Source organism: Cynocephalus volans, chromosome 7 (assembly GCF_027409185.1).
Source record: "Cynocephalus volans isolate mCynVol1 chromosome 7, mCynVol1.pri, whole genome shotgun sequence".
NCBI lineage: Eukaryota > Metazoa > Chordata > Mammalia > Dermoptera > Cynocephalidae > Cynocephalus > Cynocephalus volans.
The window spans coordinates 1,797,125-1,818,514 of NC_084466.1; the positions used below are offsets into that span (position 1 = coordinate 1,797,125).

The following is a 21,390-nucleotide window of genomic DNA, read 5'->3' on the forward strand; positions in this document are numbered from 1 at the left end:
AAGATTCAAACAGTACTGCTGAGAACTTCATCTAACTGACATTTATAGAACATTCTGCCTGGCACCGACATATACAGCTGTCCTCTGCTCCTGCACATGCTGGCGTGGGTCAGTTCTGCAAATGCTCATCCCCAGCTGTCTGCTCCAGGTTTCTCTCTGCCCCACTCACATCTTGGATTTCTGGGCATTGCCTCCTGTTCCTTATTTTGGCCTAAATTCTGACTTAGCTTTTGTCCAAAGGAATTATGGAAACCATGAGCACTGTTTCTTGACTATTAAGTCCTTATTATGTGGTGGTAGGGAGCAACCTAGGTTAGTATACTTGTATAGTAAACCAGTTTTTCCAAACACCACTATTAAATAATCCAGCCCTTTGTGATTGATTATGCTGCTACCTGAATTCTATATAAAGTTCCCGCATACAGCCTTATCTTTTTTTTTGTCTTTTTGTGACCAGTAAGGGGATCGCAACCCTTGGCGTGGTGTTATCTGCACCGCGCTCAGCCAGTGAGTGCACCGGCCATTCCTATATAGGATCCAAACCCGCGGTGGGAGCGCCGCTGCGCTCCCAAGCGCCACACTCTCCCGAGTGCGCCACGGGGCCGGCCCTACAGCCTTATCTTTTAAGAAGACTGTTGGATAAGAGATTGTATGATCTCCATATTCTTTTCAGAAAGTCCTTGTTTCTTTGTAACCTGTACTCTGTTTTTCACCTTAAGCTTGTTTGTTGAGTTGTAAATTTTGTCCTGTTGGCAAATATATAATCTAAAGCTAATGGTGTCATAAAATTTATTTCATCTTAAAAATGTGTTATTTAGTAATTACTCTCTTTTAAAACTTATTTTTCAGGTACTGTGGAAGTTACAGAAGCAGCTCTTGTAAGAGACATTTTGTACGTCTTCCAGGGCATAGATGGCAGAAACATCAAAATGAGCAACACCGAAAATTGTTATAAAGTGGAAGGAAAGGTACAGTGACATAAAATCTAGTTTAAAATGTTCAAATAGAAAAGGTAGTCGAGTCCAGGAAGTGAGCTGTTAGTGTGTAAGGCAGTATGGGGGTTTTACAAAGTTGTGTGTTCCAATCAAGTTGAACTATTAAATTCTGCTTTGTGGTTTCCCGTTGAGTTGGTGGCTCGTGAAGTTTTGTTATGGGGGCTCTTCGTGATATGTACGTGCCTCCTTTCCTTGCATTGGTTGATGTGGCTACCCCATTTAGCTGATTTCTGAATCCTGCTACAGTGAAGTCAGAGGTACCTGAGGGACAGTGGACTGGCCTGGCCTCTTTGCCATTGATACAGGATCCAGATGAGGGGTCTTTCCTTGATTTGGTTTTTTCTTCCAGAACCTCCCTTTCCCACTGCCCCTTGTTGTGGTGTAATGTTGCCCTGTGGCCCTCAGCCTGTTCACAGAGTGGCTAAAGGCCATAGACTGCCACACTGCGGGCCAGTTACAGGCCCCAGGCAGTCAGTCACTCCACAGGCCAACGTGACAGAGCTGAGCCTCCCCTCCAAGGTGTTTTACATCCCTGCTGTCACCAGATACGTTTTCTCTCTCTTTAAAGATGGTATATTAGTTGCTTTTAACTTTTATGTGCTGAAGCCCAAGAGTTATAATATTAAAGGTACAGGTGGTTGAGAAAAATAATAATTAAAATTCTGGTAGTGGATTTTAATTTTTAACTGTTGATATACTTGTTTTTTAGGCGAACCTAAGTAAATCTTTGAGGGATACAACAGCCAGACTTGCTGAATTGGGATGGTTACATAATAAAATCAGGAAATACACTGACCAGAAGAGTCTGGACCGCTCATTTGGACTTGTAGGTCAGGTATGTTTATTATGTTTAGAACATTTGGGATGCCGTTTACTTGGGGAAATGCTAATTCTACTTACATCTTTCTATGAATATACCTCTTGAGAAGGTTCTTTTTAAATGAAGCAGCTTTGGTAGTTGATTGTATCAGTCAGGGTCCACTCAAGGAAACAGAACCACTGTAGGTGTGGATGAAGGCAGCTGGGTGTGGCAGGTTGATTAAGTAGCTGTGGGAGAACTGTAAAAGCAGAAGAAATTGGTTGAAACAGAGGTAGTCACTGGGGAGCCAAGAGAAGAGGTTGGGATCATCAGAATCCAAATGCTTGGAGCGGCTGCCCAGCTGCTGAAGCTCCCTCTGGAAGGTAGAAGAGGGCCCTGCTGCCGCAGGTGCCCCAGCAGTACAGTGGTGTGGGATTTGGGAAAGCTATGGAGGCTGGAGATGGGCACCTGCTGCTGCCGTTGCTGCCTAAACTGCCACGGTTGGGGCACTGCCATTGAAATAGCAAGTCATCAGAGGGAGCTGGCCCTCCTCCTCCTCCTCCCACCTGCTGGGACCTGACGGGAAGCGGTGACAAAGGAAAGTAGCCTTTCCAGAGACCCAACCCTTCTTAAAGGTTAAGCAGCACATGGTTTTGTCCACAAGTTGATTCTTGGGCTGTGATCCTTGCCAATTAAATCTCCAAAAATTTATTGAGAGAGAGGATCACAAAACAACTGTGTACCATAAGCAAAGCATGGCACAGCATGGCATGATGACATGCTGTCAAGTGGGAGTGCATCACTGCAGTGTGACTGTGGCCGGCTAGTGGGTTTGTGGCACGGCAGTGTGGTTGGTAATTGGGAGCATGGGTTTGAAGTGAGGCCGCCCAGGGTTTGGGTTTTGGCTGCTCCCTTTACTAGTTATGTTGTCTTGCACAGATCACCTTCTGTTGACCTTGGATTCTTTGCATGTAGAACGGAGGTAACGATTACCTCCGAAGCTGAAGATGGAGAGAGAATGGGTGGGGAGTTCGGCAGACAGTAAGGAGTGGGCTTGGGCTCCACCTGCCGTTGACGTGGGGCAGAGTTTGTAAGGCAGGTGAAGCCACCTGGCTCTCAGCAGCAAGCTGCGACTTGTGTGAGTCCTTGCCCCCTTTCCAAAAGGGACATTATATCCTCTTATACATGCAAACTCTACTAATACATCCTAGTCGACTTGCTAGATATGAAGCAAAACAAACACAAAATGATTACAAGAATGTGAAATGAAACTATTATATAGGTATTTTATTTCAGCAGATTGATCAATAAACACTATAGTGGTATCATATAGGATTTTATAGTTGTGGATTTTAAAGCCTCTTTTCTCATCTTATTGATTCTCATAACAGCCCTCTAAAATTAGCAGGGCAAGTATTAATTGTCCCCATTTTGTAGATACAAAAATTGAACCCTCAGAAAGTTTGATTGGTTTGCCCAAGTTGCCCTGACTAGTTGATGGCAGATATGGGACTTGCATATAATGTGCAGATTCTGTTCTGAAGCTCTCTCATCCTACTGCCATTTTCCACTTTTAAAGCCATCGCTGTGTGCCATTCTGATAAGTGATGGTTTAGCTCTTTAGAAGAATCATTGAGTGCTGTCGTTGGGTGATCCTGTATCCCAGATAGCGGGGGTGGGTGGGAAGTGCTGATTTATGCCTGCTGTCCTGGTGTGGTTATTGCTGGTGTCCCCTTTTAATCTCAGAAGTGTCCTGGCTTCAGACATGCCAAATGGAACGAAACCTTGTTGATAAGGAAGATGTAGTCTCTTAAGTGTGAAACTTATGCATGCTTTTATTAAGCTGAGGTGGAAACAGCCACAGCTAACTGCAGACCTTTTGTCTTAGGGTCCATGTCAGGGTTTGCCATCTCTGTTAGAAGTTCCCATGTTTGCATGTTTAGCTTCGGCCTCTCCTGGACTCTAGGTTCTGTTGTCTTTCATATTGAATGCATACAGTGCTGAAATACTCTTATTGTAATTCCATTATTTTGGTTGTAGGCTACTTGTAAGCTGACTTGCATACCCATGTGTATGTTTATATTCTATATGGATAGATGATGATTTGATTATTTTTATTTCTAGTGATCAGTTTTTTTTTTTTTTAAACTTATATGTGTTTGTGTGTGTGTATCTGCTTGCCTGTTCTGGGGCTGAGATGTGGTTTTTGTGAAAGGTGATGCTGTGCCTGAACAGGTTCCACATTGTTTTCTATGTGAATGTTACTTTAGAGAACTGATCTAAAATTTAATAAGCACTTCCATGCCCACCCTGTGCTGGGTGCTTTCTTCATGTTATCACATTCGTTCCTCCGTATATAAATGAGTCAGCGAGGCTCAGGGACAGTGGGAGTTGGCCCGTGGCAATACCTCTAGTAGGAACCCAGGATTTTATCATAAGGTCTGTCTGATTCCGAAACCTAGGACATTCCATCTTGCAAATTTCACTTTTTGAAGAGTTCCTTTGTTTTTACAAAATTAGTATGTTTTATGTTCATTTTTATAGCTAAAAGGATGAAAATGTTCATATTAGACCCAATCCAGAAAACATAAATACAGTAATATAAACCTATAGATGATGATTGTATATTGTTTTGAAATATGTAGAAAAATATGGAGCCTGCATCTTTATTTAGAGAGAACAGGCTTTATCCTTTGCAGACTGAATCTGTCACAGGCTCCCATGGAAAGTGAAGCGTCCCTTGAGTGTCCTGGACGAACCTCCCAGAGTTCATACCTGAAGGTCTTTGTCACAGGACTCTGTGTGGGTTCTTCTCGGCACCTCTTGTTGCTTCTGATGCGGTCATTTTGATTTGTCCCCTTTTCAGTATTTAAGAGTGGAGATGTACAAAGAAGTTTTTAATGGGAAAAAATGGGCAGTTCAAACCAAAACAAAAAATGGGGTTGGCATTGAGTTGCCAGTTTTCAAATTTTGTCAATTAAGAACATTAAAGAAAATTACATTTTAACTCTAAAAATTTAGGATGGACACAATCTTAAAATAAAGGGTCATTCTCTAAAGTGATTGCACTTTTAGCTTCATTAAAACCATACTGCGTTTTCTTCATTTCTCTCCTACAAAGTTTATGGCTTTTGTACTAAGGAACAACGCTTCTCTAGTGTTATTAAAATATGTACAGTATTGTGGTGAGAACTACAGGAAGACCATCGACAGAACCAGAATTTAAATTGTGCTGAACTCCACCTGAACTTCATCTAAAAGCATCGTGCTTTTGCATTCAAAATGAGTCAGAGTGTATGAAAGCCTCGTGCTTTAATTGTACTTTCCCTTTCTATAACAGAGCTTTTGTGCTGCCTTGCACCAAGAACTCAAAGAGTACTACCGATTACTCTCTGTTTTACACTCCCAGGTAAATACATTGTTTTTATTTTAATTTCTTAATGATTCGAAGTGTTAGAAAATTGAAACTCAGCAGTTGGCTCTCTGTATCCATGGGTTCCTTCTTCTTGGATTCAAGCAACCATGAATTTAAAAAAAAGAAAAGGATGGTTGGATCTGTACTGAACATGTATAGACTTTTCATTATTCTTTAAACGGTACAGCATAACAACTACTTACATGGAATTACATTGTATCAGGTCTTGAAATAATCTAGAGATGATGTAAAGTGTAGGGGAGGATGTGCATAGGTTACATGCAAATACTATGCTGTTTTATATCAGGGACCTGAGCATCTGAGGATTTTGGTATCTGTGGGAAGTCCTGGAACCAATCCCCCATGGATACAGAGGGACAATTATTGAGAATATTTTAAGTTACTTCATACAGTACTTTTAAAAGATAAAATCTGTTTTATAATTCTACTTGTAAGGTCCCAATATCTATAAAGTTTCAGGGTATCCTAGAGCCAATGAATTGCTAATTTCAGGGTCCTGTCACCATTTAAAGACCACTTCTGGCTTGAAGGTGCTATTGTTTTCTCAAAGGGGACATTTTGCTTCATTTTTATGAGAATAATCACTTACGTTCACTTTTTATGGATTAAGAGCTAGTGTGACATATTCAGTGATTTGTACTTAAACGTTCTACATTTGTTGTTTGCAGCTACAGCTAGAGGATGATCCGGGTGTGAATTTGGGACTTGAGAGTAGCTTAACACTGAGGCGCCTCCTGGTTTGGACGTATGATCCCAAAATAAGACTGAAGACTCTGGCGGCCCTGGTCGATCACTGTCAAGGTCATTTTGTGTTTTTGTGCTTGTGCCTCCCAGACTTGCTTTATCTCAAACCTTGCCTGTGGGAATATCATCAAGACTTGCTTTTGTATCCTGTCCTTTGTAGATAGCCCTAAATATGTTGATTGAATACAAATTAATAGATAGGAACTTAGAGGGAAAGTAACCAGTTGCCAGCGTGGTCCAGCATTTGTACGTGTAGCAGCTCAGGATGCCATTGAAATGAAGGTGGAGAGCAGGAAGGCACCTGTTAGAGCTTTCTCTCTGTGGTGGTCCTCGCTATTACTGCTCTGTTCCCATCCTCCTCTTGCTTTCCGAGCGGGTCACTGTTTGGTGTCTTTCTTTCTGAGGTTGGGTCCCTGTCCGGGTTCACCATCTCTGTTAGAAGTTCCCATATTTGCATGTCTAGCTTAGGCCTCTCCTGGGCTCTGGGTTTTGTATTTCTAGTTGTCTTCTGAACATTTTTCTCACTGTGTTACCATGGCCAAGACCCTCTGTCTCTCTGTTCTCATTTGTAATGTTGGGATGCTCTTAGGATCATACGAGCTGTGAAAAGCCAGCCATCTGCCCCGTAGCAGGAGCCTCATGCTGCTGCCATCCTCCCCGCCGATCAGTGCACGGGATCTGAATTTCGGCAGGTCTAAGCCCAAGGTCATCGTCATGCCCTTGTGCCTCGCCTCTCTTGCCTCCTGGCACTTTCCTTCAAAAAAGAAAGAAGTTGAACACAGCAAACAAACAGCTGCCACTTCTCCAGTTACCAGTGCTCCTCTGTAGTTGGATTTCTGCCAGATTCCCTCATCTTCCTCCCAGCCCTCCACCTCTTCCAATGTCCCGTTACCCACTGACACCCCGCCCTCTCTTGCACTGTCTGGTCCACGCGCTCTGTGTCTTCGCTGCAGGTGCTGTCGTGAGAAATGCTGACTGGTCCTCTGCTCTCAGTCTCATCAGCCTCACTTTGTGCATATGTGCCGGGTACTCATAGAGTGAGACCTGTCAGTCCTGTTCCCACGGTCCTCAGCAATCTAATGAAATTCAGAATTCTTAGCATAACATAAGAAATTCTTCTAGTGCTTAGGTTTTTGCCACCCTCTAGTCTTTCATACTGAGCTCTTTCCTTTACCCAGACATAGCATACTTGTTCTCTCCACACAGAGCAGTGGTTTTCAAACTACGTCACAGCCAGTTAATGGGTTATGAAATCAGTTAGTTAATACTCGTGTATTATACCAAAAAAAGAATAAGTGTTGATTCACAGGACTTTTGTTTTTCACATATAGTTATGCATGTACTAAATTGTGGTATGAAGTGTGCATCTATGTGTCTTAGTCTAAAAGGTGTGAAAAGTCATGTGAATGCTAGGTGGTATAGCTAGTTGGTTTTTGCTGCTTTTCGCTACTGAAAAACTCCCTAACAATCAGGAAGACAAGTGGCTCTTGGGTCCATAAAGCCAAGGGTAGACCCTTTGTCTCTTGGCTCCTGATGTGCCATGTGTTGCTGCTGCTTCCAAGCCCCATGGTGGCATTAACTGAAAGAAAGTCACTCCTTGTCTGCATTACTTGGTCATCTTTGCTTAGTGTTATATGATTGCTTTCTGCCGTGAGTGTAAATTGGGTGTTTCTATGTGTTTTCCCCTACTCTCCCAGGAAGGAAAGGAGGTGAGCTGGCCTCAGCCGTTCACGCCTACACGAAGACAGGAGACCCCTACATGAGGTCCCTGGTGCAGCACATTCTCAGCCTCGTGTCCCATCCTGTCCTGAGCTTCCTGTACCGCTGGATATATGACGGGGAGCTTGAGGACACTTACCATGAAGTAAGGAACAACATTTGGTTCTGAGACTCGGATTTAGGATCCAGGAGCATTCAGTTACTCTTTTTTGTTTTCTCTCACTAAGAATGTGCCTGCTCTTCATTTGATGACGTGCATAGTTTATGGTGCCTTGAAGGCGAGTTACCTCACTGGACAGCGCAGCTGTGTTAAGTTAGTGGAGAACTGTGATCCCAGTTTTAGTAGTGAGAAACTCAGCAAGGTCAAAGAACGTCCAAGTTTACTCGTGAGTTAAGGGCCAGGGAAGGACTGGTTGGCTGAGTCCCGGTGCAGTTCACTTTGCTGTGCGGTATTGCCCGCCCTCTTGCTTTCGTGATTACTTTATACTTACTTTGATTAACCGTGGTGCCAACAGTTTGAGTGAAGTTATTTGTGTGTATGCGTGTGCGTACCTATTGAGGTACAGTTCTGCTATAGCACAACGTATATGTTCTTAAGAATCACTGGTGTTATGAAACCATAGGACTTCTGGTGGGAAGTAGGATAAGGGAACTGCACTCAAAAGCTTTGTCAGTAATATTAACAAAACAAAAGGACGGGAACCTAATGAAAGTCATAGCACAGTTCAATAAACTTTAAATGGTTAAGAAATACATAAATGCTATAATAAACATGGCGTGTACCTTGAGAAAGCCCCAGCGTTTGCTTGTGGGAGCAGGTGTTGGCGTCCTCAGCTCATGTGTTACCGTGAAGGGAGGCGGGCCATCTGGAACAGGACAGTAAGTCCCGTGAAGGGAGGCGGGCCATCTGGAACAGGACAGTAAGGTCCTGTGTGCCTGGCCTTATGGGGCTCACTTGCCTGCATCCCCCGTTTCTCTCAGGTGGAATTGTGCATACAAACAGGAAGCGTGCATCATGCTCAGGTTGTTTCTTGATTTATTGGTTGTGCTGTTACAAGTTGTTTTTAAAACAAGCATCATAGCAGAGCTGATTGTATACAGTGCTGTGATGTGTGCTCTGGAGACACACGGATAGTATTGTGCATGTGTGTTGGTTCATGTAGTTTGCTTCCCATGACAGTGTATGTGGTTTGCTTTACGACTGCATATTATTTCACTGTATGGACAGACCAGCTTTATTTAGCAGCTCTCTTGTGGATGCAGATTATGCTCTTTGTAGTTTTTAATCTTATGAATGTTATTAAAGTAAACATCCTTATATGTGCCTGTCTACACATGTTTTTACAAGTCTCTCCATGGCAGGTCCTGGGAGGTGGAATTGCTGGATTGTGGAGATCCATGTATTTTAAATTGCGATGTTGTTTTCTGAGTTCTGGGGAGGCTGTGCCAGTTCACACTGCTCCCGGCTTTCTAGTGAGCTCTCATTCCTTCTGCCTTGTCAACACTACAGTGAGTCCCTCTTGACACAGAACGTACTATGTTCTTTGCCACGGGCCAGCCATTTTCAGTGCTGCAGTGCCGGGGCTTGGACCACTTACTGTTTGTCTCGTGTTAACTCATCTGACTGCCTATCTCTGTGGGTAGAGTGCAGCGCTCAGGTTCTGAAGTCAGGGGATTTGGGCTTGACTCTGGGCCTCAGTTCCCAACAGCTCCATGCCCTGGGCAAGTACCTTTGCTTCCCTTAGCCTTGCCTTGCACTAATTTGCAAAGGCAGGTGGTATAAAGGGCTGTTAGAATTTGAAGGTATTCTGGATGATTAATTAGGAAAGTACTTACAACATTTGGGGAAAAGTTTGTTATTTTTGGCTCTTAAAAGTAGTACTGTAAAAGTAAACCAAGTTTTAGAATTTTGTTGTTATTACTATCTAGAGAAACTGCATGGTTAGACTTTTTTGTAGCTAACATGGCTTCTCCTGTAAACTGAAAGGTAAACTATGACGATATGTGCAGGTTGTAGGCAGGATGGCCCAGTGTTAAGTTGCCTTCCGATGGTAAAAGTTAGGTGCTTCTACTGCAGCAGGCAAAGAAGGGAAAAGTTAAAATGAAACTCTCTTGCTTTCGAAATTAGAAAATTTTCAGACATGCTCCATATGTTTACTTAAACACCGAAACAATACAGTGCTCCAAATCTCCACGTCCTGTCCTGGCGTTTGATGGCTGGGGGCCAAAGGTAGTGCAGTTGTTGCTTTTGGAATGTCTCTGTGGATCCGTTTAGCACTCTTGCTATTTTGTTCCTTTTTATTTTTTTGCTAAGAATTATTGAAATCTAAAAGCTTACCGTGTAAAATATATTACTGTATTAGTATTTTTACTTCTTACCCTTTGAAATATTGTAACTTATAAGTTTGCCTTGTAAGTTATTCTTTGTTATACGCTTTTTTGCTCAGGCTTTTTCCTGGTCTAGTCGCTGTTTTGTTTGCTCTGGGCATGGCCTTAGGAGAAATCTCTTCTTGGTGGTATCTCCATGATTGACAAGTTGAAGTTGGGATTTTTTTGTGGTCTGTATTAACAGATCTGATTCTTAGAAACTTAAGTTGCTTGCTAAGAAAATTACCCTCTTCATTTCTGTTTTTAGTACAGAGGCCTTGGCACTTGTCCAAGAGTTAATGAGAAATCATGGCACAATTATGTTTTATTTTTTTTCCTCGATTCTTTCTGTGTTTGACATAATGGTGAAAATTAGAGAAGCTTGGATGGAAAATGCATCAGTAAGATAAAAGCAGATTGCAGTTATGTTCTGACCTTGGTGTCTTCCTCCACAACTATGTATTTTTCACAGAATTAATTGTATTCTACGGTGTACCTATGCCTCTTTGTGTTCGCTGCTGCGTGTTTGCTAGTAGAGTGACTGCATGCTGCTTTGCTCTCAGATGAAGCAGTGCTTTCATAATTTCTAAAGATGACTGAATTGTCTGGTTTAAATTAAATTTTCTTATTGTTCATAGTGATGAAAATCCGGCTGCACTCTAACTATCAGGATAAATTAGTGTGTTGTCTGTAAAAACTAGCTCTTCTATTTAAGAGAGTAACAGAGAAATACAATTTATATGCAATTAACCTAATGTGTTGAATGGCAAGCTACAGAGCAGTAATGGCAAGGTGATTGAGTAACCGTTGAGATTATTCATGGTGGGTTTATAGCGACTTTTTATTTCTACCGGGGATAATTTAATATATGTTAAAGTGATGATAGCCTCATTAGAGTACCCCTGTTTATCCCTCAAAGCAGTCATTAGTTATTTGTTTTAAATTAGAAAGGTAATACAAATCAAAAAAGTCTGAAATAGATCACCGAATGCTTTTATTGTTTAAATTGATATCTAAAGATAAGAAATTTTAATTGAAATAAATGTGGCCATCTCTTCTCTGTGGTATAAAATGCTGGCGTTTATGCATATGCCTGCTGACAAAGGAGACTGGCTGTACATGATTGATACCATATAGCTGTTACTTAAAAGGATCAAATGTAAGATCTTGACATCATTAAAATTTTGTTTTCTTAAATATTTATCCTTAGAATTAGATTTCTGAGAAAGAAAAAAAGCTTTTTTAGTTGGTTGTTTTGGAAAATGATGTTATTAAAAAAAAATCTTAACTAGTAACATATGTTCAAGATTTGGCTGGAATTATATAATTTAATTAAACAATATTTTTTCTCATTTAAAAATACTTATGCAGTTTTAAAGTTTTTGATCATGTAAACACATATAGTGGAGAAAATGAAAGTTCATCAGTAATCTCATTATGAGCAGATAACTTCAGTTAATATTTATGTGTTTACCCCTAAAATTTGCTCATTTCGTTTTTTTTTTTACTGTGTATTTGTATGTGTGTATCTTGTCATGCATGGTATTTTGTTACCTTTATTACTTTTTTTCATGAAGTAAGTAATGAATATTATTTCATGCCAATAAATGCTATTCTTCTACACCTGAGATTTCTTAGAGTGATCTCTGAAACTCCTGAATAGTATATAAAACTATGTATTTTGTGAATACATGCATTTTTCCTGGGAAGAAGATCTGTACTTTTCATCATATTCTTGGAAGGGTATGTGATAGGTAGGAATAAACTTTTAATGACTACATGATAACGTTTTTTAATTCATTTATATATTCCCTTGTTTTTAGACATTTAGTAGCATATTGGACGTGTAATATACCCTGACCAAGAATATTTTATTCCAGTAATGCATGGATAATATTTTATTCAGAGTCTATTATCTATGTTCACAAATTAAACTGGTCTATAATGTTAATTCTCGGTATTCTTTAAAATTAGGTGTGCTGGTGTTACGCTAGTTTCATAAGCTGGGGCATTTTGTATATTGTGGCCTAGAATATTTAAAACAAAATAAGAATGATGTCTTTTTAAAAAAGGTAGGCCCTGTGCCTTAGTGACAGCATTTTACATTTCCAGTTTCTTCTAAAGATATTGCCCTTTTAGGGTCTCCTGTCTTTCTCTTCTTGGATTGGTTTTGGTCATTTACATTTTGTTAGGAAAATGTTAATTTTGTATTGCTATGCAATTGCTAAAAATATTTTTAAAATTCTGTAAACCCATTTTATATCTGTGGACTTATCTTCCTAGTCAGGGTTGTGTGGCACTCACCTATTGATTTGAGACTCATGGAAAGACCACCAAAAATGTACCTTTGGTGTGTTATGATTTAAATGGCTGTTTTGGTTTGACTGGGGAACTAAGCTGCCATGCATAACATAGCCATTGCTGAGACTCGAACTGTCCAGCCTCTAAGCTGGACTGCTGAGTGTTGAGGTCGTGGCCCCACTGCCATTTCTCCCTAAAAGGAAGGAGAAGCGGTTGATTCTAGGTCTTGGGAGAAATAAAGATCAGCCTGGAGCATCTTGCCTCCCAGAAAGCAGGAAGACCATTTGGATTCAATCTGAAGGACTCAGGAGCAGCTTGAAGAGGCTTCTGTCTTCCCAAAATGGGAGAAATGTAGCGCCAATGAGGATAATAATTGTGATGGGTTGAAACACCAGATACACGTAAATGCACATTCATAATGACAATAAAAGAACAAAACTTAACTGGTCACCCCTGGAGGATGGTACATAAAGGCATTATCACATGTCTCTGTAGCATCTCTTGAAATGGTCAAATGATTTTCCGCTTTTAATCTGTTCATATACTTAATTATGATGCTAGTTCCTAATGAAGCATCCTTAGCTCAGAGGAAAGGATGGTGTATTTAATAAACTGGGCTGACCTAGCCAGGAAAGAGAGAGCGTCATCCAGAAGAAAACATAGACACCCCCAACATACTGCATGCAGGATAAATTCCAGAGGGATGAGCAATAAAAATAATACAGCAGAACTCCTGAAAGAACATTATGGACAATGTTTCCATAATCTAGGATCGGGAAGATCTTAGGAAGACAGGAAAGCCAGACGCCATAACGGAAGACAAGCATTTATCTTTATATAACAAAAAAATAGAACTAAACAAAAACATGTAACATACTATGGCAGATGACTAATTGGGAAAAATTTTTTGTAATATTTTATGAGGTACAAATGGTCAGTATCCCCATTGTACAAAGAATATCTACATATTGATAAGAAAAAAAGACAGTAGGAGAACAGATCAAGAACATGAAACTGTCATCTGCTTGTGCAGAAGACAAGCAGATGACAGTTAAAACTCTGGAAATGTGCTCCCTTCATGTGTAGTTGGTGAAGTGATGGATATGAGACCACAGTGAGCTGGCCTCCCTGGTGGCAGTGTCTGCAGGTGTCCTGCTGGTGCAGTGTCGTCGCCACAGCTGTTTGGAAAGGAAAATCTGGCGTTGTAGATAGCATTTAAACATTACTTCAACTCAGCAATCCTGTTTTTGGGAAACCGGCTTATAGAAATAAAAGCACAAGCCCATTAGCACATGTGACTAAAACATGAGAATGGCCTCATTTTTGTAATGGCAAGTAAACTGGAAACAACAGCAATTGAATTTTCTCCTTACCACTTGGTGTCCTTTGTCATGTCAGTGATCTAGGCCATAGGTGCATTTTGGAGTTGGGGAGGGGGAGCTGCACTGTGGATGAGGGAAGGCTCTTGAGTATGGGTGGTTCCTGGGGACAGACACAGAGAGAGGATCATATCCTGCAGTGACACTTGGCCGGCTGGTGCTGGCCATTCATAAGCGTGGTCGCCTGGACTCCAAGGTCTGCCTGTAGATGCTGGTCTGAATGAACTAAGGTGCTTTTTGTGAACGGCATAAATCACCTTCGGCATGTCTGTGTTCCAGGCTTTAGGATCCTCAAAATAGAAACTAGAGAGCACTAAGGTAGGAAGAGAACTGCAAGTGTTAGGCAGCCCTCAGGCTTGCTACACAGCAGAGGCTATAATCGATATTCAAAATGAACTTGATACGACAAGCAAACAGAAAGGACATTGTTGGGGGGGAGGGGGGAGGGAGAAGGGAGGGAGGTTTTGGTGATGGGGAGCAATAATCAGCCACAATGTATATCGACAAAATAAAACTTAAAAAAAAAAAAAAAAAAAAAAAAAAGTGTAACTTGTTTTCATTATACTTCGGTTTTGAGAATTTGGAAAATACATCATTCAATTTAGAGAGATTTCTATCCAGAATGCTTTGTTTATTGTAAAAGTGGGTAAGACTCGGTATCTGTAGAACTTGGCTTTCTAGAATAACTTATTCTTTGATGTTGCTGTTAGCTAATATTTTGCCGTAAATACCACTTTGTAATTTTTCAATGCCCCATTTGCTTTCAGTTTTTTGTGGCATCAGATCCAACAGTTAAAACAGATCGATTGTGGCATGACAAGTATACTTTGAGGAAATCAATGATTCCTTCATTCATCACAATGGACCAGTCTAGGAAGGTAGGGTTGAAGAGATTTTTGTGATTTTGATGTTATATTACTATGAATACTTGGATTATGTGACAAAAACAATTTTCAGTTAAACATAATTTTGTTGCATTTTAGGATTGTTACTGTTCTTGAGGTAAAGTATATATTAATTGAATATATGACATATTAATATGCATTTGTTAATATATCTTTTGGGTGCCTGTAATTCACTGGATACTATACCAGGTGCTCTTATTATTTAATTTTTAATCAATAGCCAATTTATAGCTTGTGAATATTTGTAGTATTTGGGTGACCATTTTTAATTTTATATAAGGGTATTCATAGGATTTTTTTCTTTTTAGGTCCTTTTGATAGGAAAATCGATAAATTTCTTGCACCAGGTTTGTCATGATCAGACTCCCACTACAAAGATGATAGCTGTGACCAAGTCTGCAGAGTCGCCCCAGGATGGTACGATGATGATGATGGTAGTGGCAGTGGTGATGTGGTGATGATAATGTGATGATTGATGGTGATGGTAGTGGTGATGATGGTGACGATGGTGATGATGATGATGGGATGATAGTGTTGATGGTGATGGTGATAATGTGATGGTGGTGATGGTGATGATGGTGATGATGATGGGGTGATAGTGTTGATGGTGATGGTGATGGTGGTGATGGTGACAGTGATGATGGTGATGGTGGTGATGGTTATAGTGTTGATGATGATGATGGTGATGATGATGATGGGGTGATAGTGTTGCTGGTGATGGTGATAATATGATGGTGGTGATGGGTGACGAGATATATTGCTTAGAGTATTTTTTATTCCATACGATTTACAGGTTATCTGAATTACCATCTAAAACACCTTAATACACAGGGTGATATATATATAAATAACTATTATTATGTAAAATTTTAATTCCCTTTTTATACAGAGTTAAAACAGTTAGGTATTGGAATAGATGTGGCTATTTTATCCTTCTTAGAAATTTGCATTACCTTTTTTTTAGTGGTTAAAGTGCGTGTGTCAAAATAAGAAAATACAGGAAAAATGTTGCTAATGGTAGCTGTGGGTTGGGACCCAAAGGCTTTTCAGGAATGAACAAGGCGTTAGCAAGTGTTCGTTGCATTTGGAATGCTGTGTTGAACTTTTGCCTGCATGAGAGCTGCACTGTTTGCCCTCACTCGTCTGCTGCCACTCCCTCCCATTTTTCCCATTTGCTGCCAGCCCCAGACTCAGTAAGGTATTTGTGTATGGCTAACTTATGCTTATAGCTTTCCAGTCCTGGCTGTATTTGCTATTTAGATTATCTTGATTCATTCAGAGGGTTTCCTTTGCACAGGACATTGTGGTAGATATAGGAAAGATAATATGAATTCGCCATGACTATACCTTTAATGAGCTTATTAGTCTAGTAATGCAGATGAGATGTGCAATAAAATAATAACCAGCCAATCAATAATAAAGGTAGAACATAATCCATGAAACGAAATGTACAGATGCATTATGAATTTTCAGGCAAGGCATCAGAGAAGGCTTTGGGGAAGAGGTTGTAATTGAACTGACCCTAGAGGCAGAGGTGAAAATTGGTCATGGGTCAACATACAGCCCAGAAAGGGGGAACAGCACGAGCAAGAGCATGGGCAAGAAATAGTAGGAATTTGACTTAATGGAACATTATACAGTTTTAGCATGTCTAATCCAAAAAGCTCCAAAATCTGAAACTTTCTGAGTACTGACAGGAGGGTGAAAGGAACATTTCGGATTTTGGATTTTCAGGTTAGGGATGCTTGCCTGGTTAAATATCTGCAGATATACCACATTTTGAAAAAATCTGAAATCCAAAACACTTCTGGTCTAAGCGTTTCAGGTAAGCGCTGCTCAATCTGTAGCTAAAATAAAGAACAAGGTTTTGAGCAGAAACATGGCATGGTTAGAACCATATCGGTAGGTGGTGGTTGTTTAATGACACGACAGGTAGATTGAAGAGAAAGAGACTAGAACTTGATAAGATGGACTGGGATGTTACTGGATGTGGTTTTAGTTATGGATGTTTCTGGAATGAAAGGTGTTGTTTAACAGGATGTGGCTCTTTGGAAGGGAGGGGCAGGGGAATAGAGAGAGTTCAAGAAGGTACCAGCACCCTGAGCTCCTAGGCTGAGGGGGGTGGCAGACAGTCTAGGAATAAGATAGGGCTGGGAGAGAAGTTTTTCACTTTGGGGCAATTTGATTTTTAAAAGTTGAGAGGACTTCCTAGTGGAAGTTTCTGACATGTATTGGAAATGCTGTACCGAGACTAGGTAAATGTCAGGGTTGACCACAGAGATTTGGGAAGCACTTGCCGCATGGTGATAGCTGAGGACGAGACTGGATGATGTAGCAGGAGCCCTGAAGTCAGCTGCAGACGCTGTCTCCAGTCCTGTGAAAGCCTCAGTCCCTCGCAGCCCACTTGTACTTGCACACACACAGATTTATTTATGTGTGCTTTTTGGGGTGCATAGACCCCAGGTTAGTTCCTGAAATAGAGATGGATATGATCCAAATATGGACCTTTGGGAAATGCCTACATTTAAGAGGTGGAAGAGGAAAGAAGAGCTAGAAGAGCAGTTATGTTAGAGTTTTGATCTTTCTGTAGCGTCTGGAGAACATTGTGCCCACGTGAGAGGCTTCCCACAGGTGCCTCGCATGAAGATCGCTGCTGCCATTAAGTTAGTACTGCTGCTCCTGCAGTGGCTGCTGTGGCGGCTGCTTTACTGCCACTGCCACCGCTGCCGCCGCCGCTGCACTGCCACTGCTACTACTCCTACACTACTACTACTGAACTGTTACTGCTGCTACTACACTACTGCTGCTGCTGCTGCTGCTGCTGCTGTACTGCTACTGCTGCTGTACTGCTATTGCTACTACTACACTGCTACTGCTGCTGCTGCACTGCTACTGCTACTATACTACTACTGCTGTTACTGCACTACTACTCCTGCTACTACACTAATACTACTGCTGCTGCAGCTACTACTACTACTGCTGCTACTGCACTGCTACTACAGTACTGCCACTGCTACCTCTACTGCTGCTGCAATGTTATTATACTGCTGCTGCTGTTACTACTACTGCTGCTACTATACTACCAGTACTTTTTTCAGTGACAGTGAGTCCAGCTGTCCCCGTCATCCTCTCTGCTGATGCCATCCTGTCTACTGATATTTTCAAACTGGTTAACTTAGGTAGTAGGAAGAGACTTAAACTTGGAATTGAAAGGCATTGCCTCTCATTCTTTCTTAACATTGAACAAACATTTTGCCATTTCTCAGTTTTAGATTGTTCCTCAGTGCTGGGATATTTTCTAACTCAAGTGTTATTGTGGTTTTTAAATAAATTGAATGTTCAGATATATTTTATAACTGGTTTTGTGCTATACAAATGTCAGTTGGTATTATGAGAAGCTTTATTATGTACATAGTCACCACATGCTATTTCTTCTCAATATATAAAGCTATGGAAACTTTTTCTCTTCATATGTTACAGCATAGAGTTAGGTGTCTTTATTGGTGACAATCTAGAAACTCTCCATGACTTTCATAGTGTTCACTCTGTGAAGCTGTGATAGGGCTGTGTGATAGCACCTGACCTACACGGAGTTGTTCAGTTCACAGAGCTCAGTCACCTGTTCTCTTTTCGTCTTGAGATTAATTTATGACAGCGTCTTGTAGGTGTGTATGGGGCAGTCAGCACTGACTTGCCCTGTTGCCAGAGTGTTGCAGTGAGATTTCAGGTTAGTGACAGTGCAGAAGGGATAGTGGATATCAAGAGCAGGCTGCCGCAGCCCATCGGTTGGTGCAGATGCCTGCTGTGGACGGAGAGGGGTGGGAGCATCTTCAGAGTTGTCATCTTGGGACTGTGGGTTTGGTCTGTCATGGGTGCTGTAGATAGGTGTTGGCCCTGATTTTTGTACGTGTGCCTTTGTTAAAATACAGGTGTGTGCTTTTCCCTTTTGTTCTTTACAGCTGCAGATTTATTCACAGATTTAGAAAATGCATTTCAGGGGAAAATTGATGCTGCTTATTTTGAGACCAGCAAATATCTATTGGATGTTCTCAGTAAGAAATACAGCCTGCTGGACCACATGCAGGCGATGAGGCGGTACTTGCTTCTTGGTCAAGGAGACTTTATAAGGCACTTGATGGATTTACTGAAGTAAGAAACCGTCACTATTTTGATTTTTATAAATATGTGGTACACTTAACATGATAAAGAGTTACAATTTCTGTTTAAAAGAATAAACAGCTTTAGAGGAAAACAAGTTGAATTCTTACAGAGTGTATTTTAAAAATAAAATTTAGAAAGGTTAAATTGTGAAAGTTTCAGAAGTTAGAAGCCCCTTTGTTTTTGCCCTGGTGCCAGCGGGCACCATTGTCCTGTGTTGTATTCATAAGTGAGGCTGTGACACTTCTTGTCTTGCAGTGTGAGGAGCTCATGGTGTAACCACAATTAGCTTTAGCTTCAGTTTGAAATCAATCCGAAAAATTTTCAGAACCAAACTTTTGGTTCCATATTTTTCGTTAACTTTGTTTCACGTAAAAACAAAACTGTCACCCTTTTCATTTTGTTCCCTGACGTTTCTTCTAGCCTCTTCCATGCAGCATTAAAAGTATGTCCCTCCTCTGCATCAGTAGAGACAGAGATGGCTCTGGTCCAGAGTCTCTGGTCCTTCTGGCTCCAGAGACAACCCGGATCCCGAGTGCAGCCCAGGCTAGGCTCCCAGGCAGTGCTGGCCAGTGAGCAGCCAGGGGTGGGCATGGCACAGGCTGGGATCTGCACTCAGGCATTAATAAGAGTGGAAACATCCTATTTTTTGGTATTTCCCTCTGCAACACTTAATATAAGTTAAATGTTCCCTTTAGAACACAAAATAGTAATTTCCCTTTGAATCCTGCCTGTGCTAATCAAGCAATTGTTTTAGGCCTTTGGTCCTCAAACTTCAGCATGCAGTAGACTCTCCTAGAGAGCCGTTGAGGGGGGTCGCTGGCCCACCTCCAGAGTAACCTTCAGTTGATTGGGGTGGAGCTCAGGAATTTGCATTTCTAGTCAGTCCCAGCTGATGGTGACACTGCTCTCATGGGGACTACACTTTGAGAACAACTGCTTTAGACACAGGTGCTCCTGTAGTCCTGCCTTGTAAACAGAAGTCAGTGTTCAATATGAAAAATAATTCAGTTTTTCGAGGCACACCTAGCAATAGCTGACCTTCTACACACTTGTGAGCCGATTATCTGCTGAAGATCAGTGCTTTGTGATTATACGTCCTGAAGCAGCATTTCTGCACTGCAGGTAAAGGAGAGCTTACTAGTAAGTTAGTGCCAGTCATGAGGTCGGTACCTGTTTGAAGGGTGAGTGGTGGTGAGTCTTTACAGGGGAAGTATTCTCATGGCGTGGGGCTGTGGGTGCTAAGCATGGCCAGAGCGAAGCTGACTTACGCCTCTGCCGTGTGCTAGATTTTAATATTTAAAGTGTCTCATTCTTGCTATTAAATGAAAAATGTATTACTTCTTGAAGGTGTGTTTTAAGTTTCTGTTTTAAGTTTATAAAAGTGGAGCACCACCAGTGTGTCTGTCTCCAGCTTGCATCAGGCTTATTCGAGCACAGGTGACATTGTGTGTCTTCTTCGCCATGTCTCTGCCCAGCATTTTACAGAGTGTGTATGTCACCTGATGACCATTGACTGTGTTCCCAACTCGGTCAACTCTTGATCTGAGAAATGTTAGCTTCGTACTTGGAAATGCAGGTGTCGGTAACCCTCAAGAAACGTTTGCTGATAATGCAGTGGTTCTTGGCCCTGTAGAATCCTGACATCCACGTGTTGAATTGTTTAGAATTAATGAAGACCTCTTCTCCCATTAGGACTATACAGGAAATTATAGTAATTCATGCTACTCATTGGCCAGTCTTAAGTTTGAAAACTTGATTTTTAACATCTATAGCACATCTACATATTTTCAATTTAAGCTCAATCAAAATATTTTTGAGATTTTAAATGTTTTCTTCTCCAAAAGAATTGGTAAACCTTATTTGCAATTAATGCTTTGAAGCTTTTATTACCACATTTTACCACATTATAGTATTGGTCCCATTTGTCTCTTCAGTTTTATAATTTGAACTCTTACTTTTTATAATTTATAAGTTTTTGAAAAGTTCATTAAGAACTTAAGTAACATTTTCTTTAATGTTTTTTTAAAAACATTGTTAAGGCCAGAACTTGCTCGTCCAGCTACGACTTTGTATCAACATAACTTGACTGGAATTCTTGAAACCGCTGTCAGAGCCACCAATGCCCAGTTTGACAGTCCCGAGATCCTGAGGAGGCTGGATGTGAGGCTGCTGGAGGTATTGCAGATCTGTGTGTTGGGACTGCCGCTCTGTGAGCCCACTGAGCTGGGGAGTACTAGCAAGTGTTATCTATGTTATTTAAGGCACAAATAGTCTTGTCATTCCTAGAGACTGGGCAGCCTGAATATGAACCCCACCCTGCCATTTGTCTCTGGGTGGTCATAGGCAGGACAGCCGCCCTAAAGCACTGTGGGTCTCAGTTTGCTCACCTTACAGAGGGGGCGTCTTGCTGGCTGCTGGGCTCAGGTTGGGTAAAATGCATGAGACACTTACCCCAGTGCTTTGTAGTACATCACAGATGCTTAGTAAATTGTACTTACTTTTCATCGTAAATTTGATAGGAGGCACAGGACATGATGTATAGTAATAATATGTATATACTAGAAAATTGATGTTTTTAGTTTGT

At 41.1% G+C, this 21,390-nt stretch overlaps 1 protein-coding gene across 1 annotated transcript in view; it reads left to right on the forward strand.

Moving 5' to 3' along the window:
- Positions 1–21,390, forward strand: part of TUBGCP3 (tubulin gamma complex component 3) — a 74,858-nt gene that overhangs the window by 20,887 nt on the left and 32,581 nt on the right. Inside the window, exons 7-15 of the mRNA XM_063102200.1 lie at positions 850–968; positions 1,705–1,830; positions 5,135–5,203; positions 5,899–6,031; positions 7,672–7,838; positions 14,508–14,618; positions 14,954–15,062; positions 18,605–18,794; positions 20,846–20,981. Of these exons, the coding sequence (XP_062958270.1) occupies positions 850–968; positions 1,705–1,830; positions 5,135–5,203; positions 5,899–6,031; positions 7,672–7,838; positions 14,508–14,618; positions 14,954–15,062; positions 18,605–18,794; positions 20,846–20,981 (1,160 nt within the window). The remainder of the gene's footprint in view (positions 1–849; positions 969–1,704; positions 1,831–5,134; positions 5,204–5,898; positions 6,032–7,671; positions 7,839–14,507; positions 14,619–14,953; positions 15,063–18,604; positions 18,795–20,845; positions 20,982–21,390) is intronic.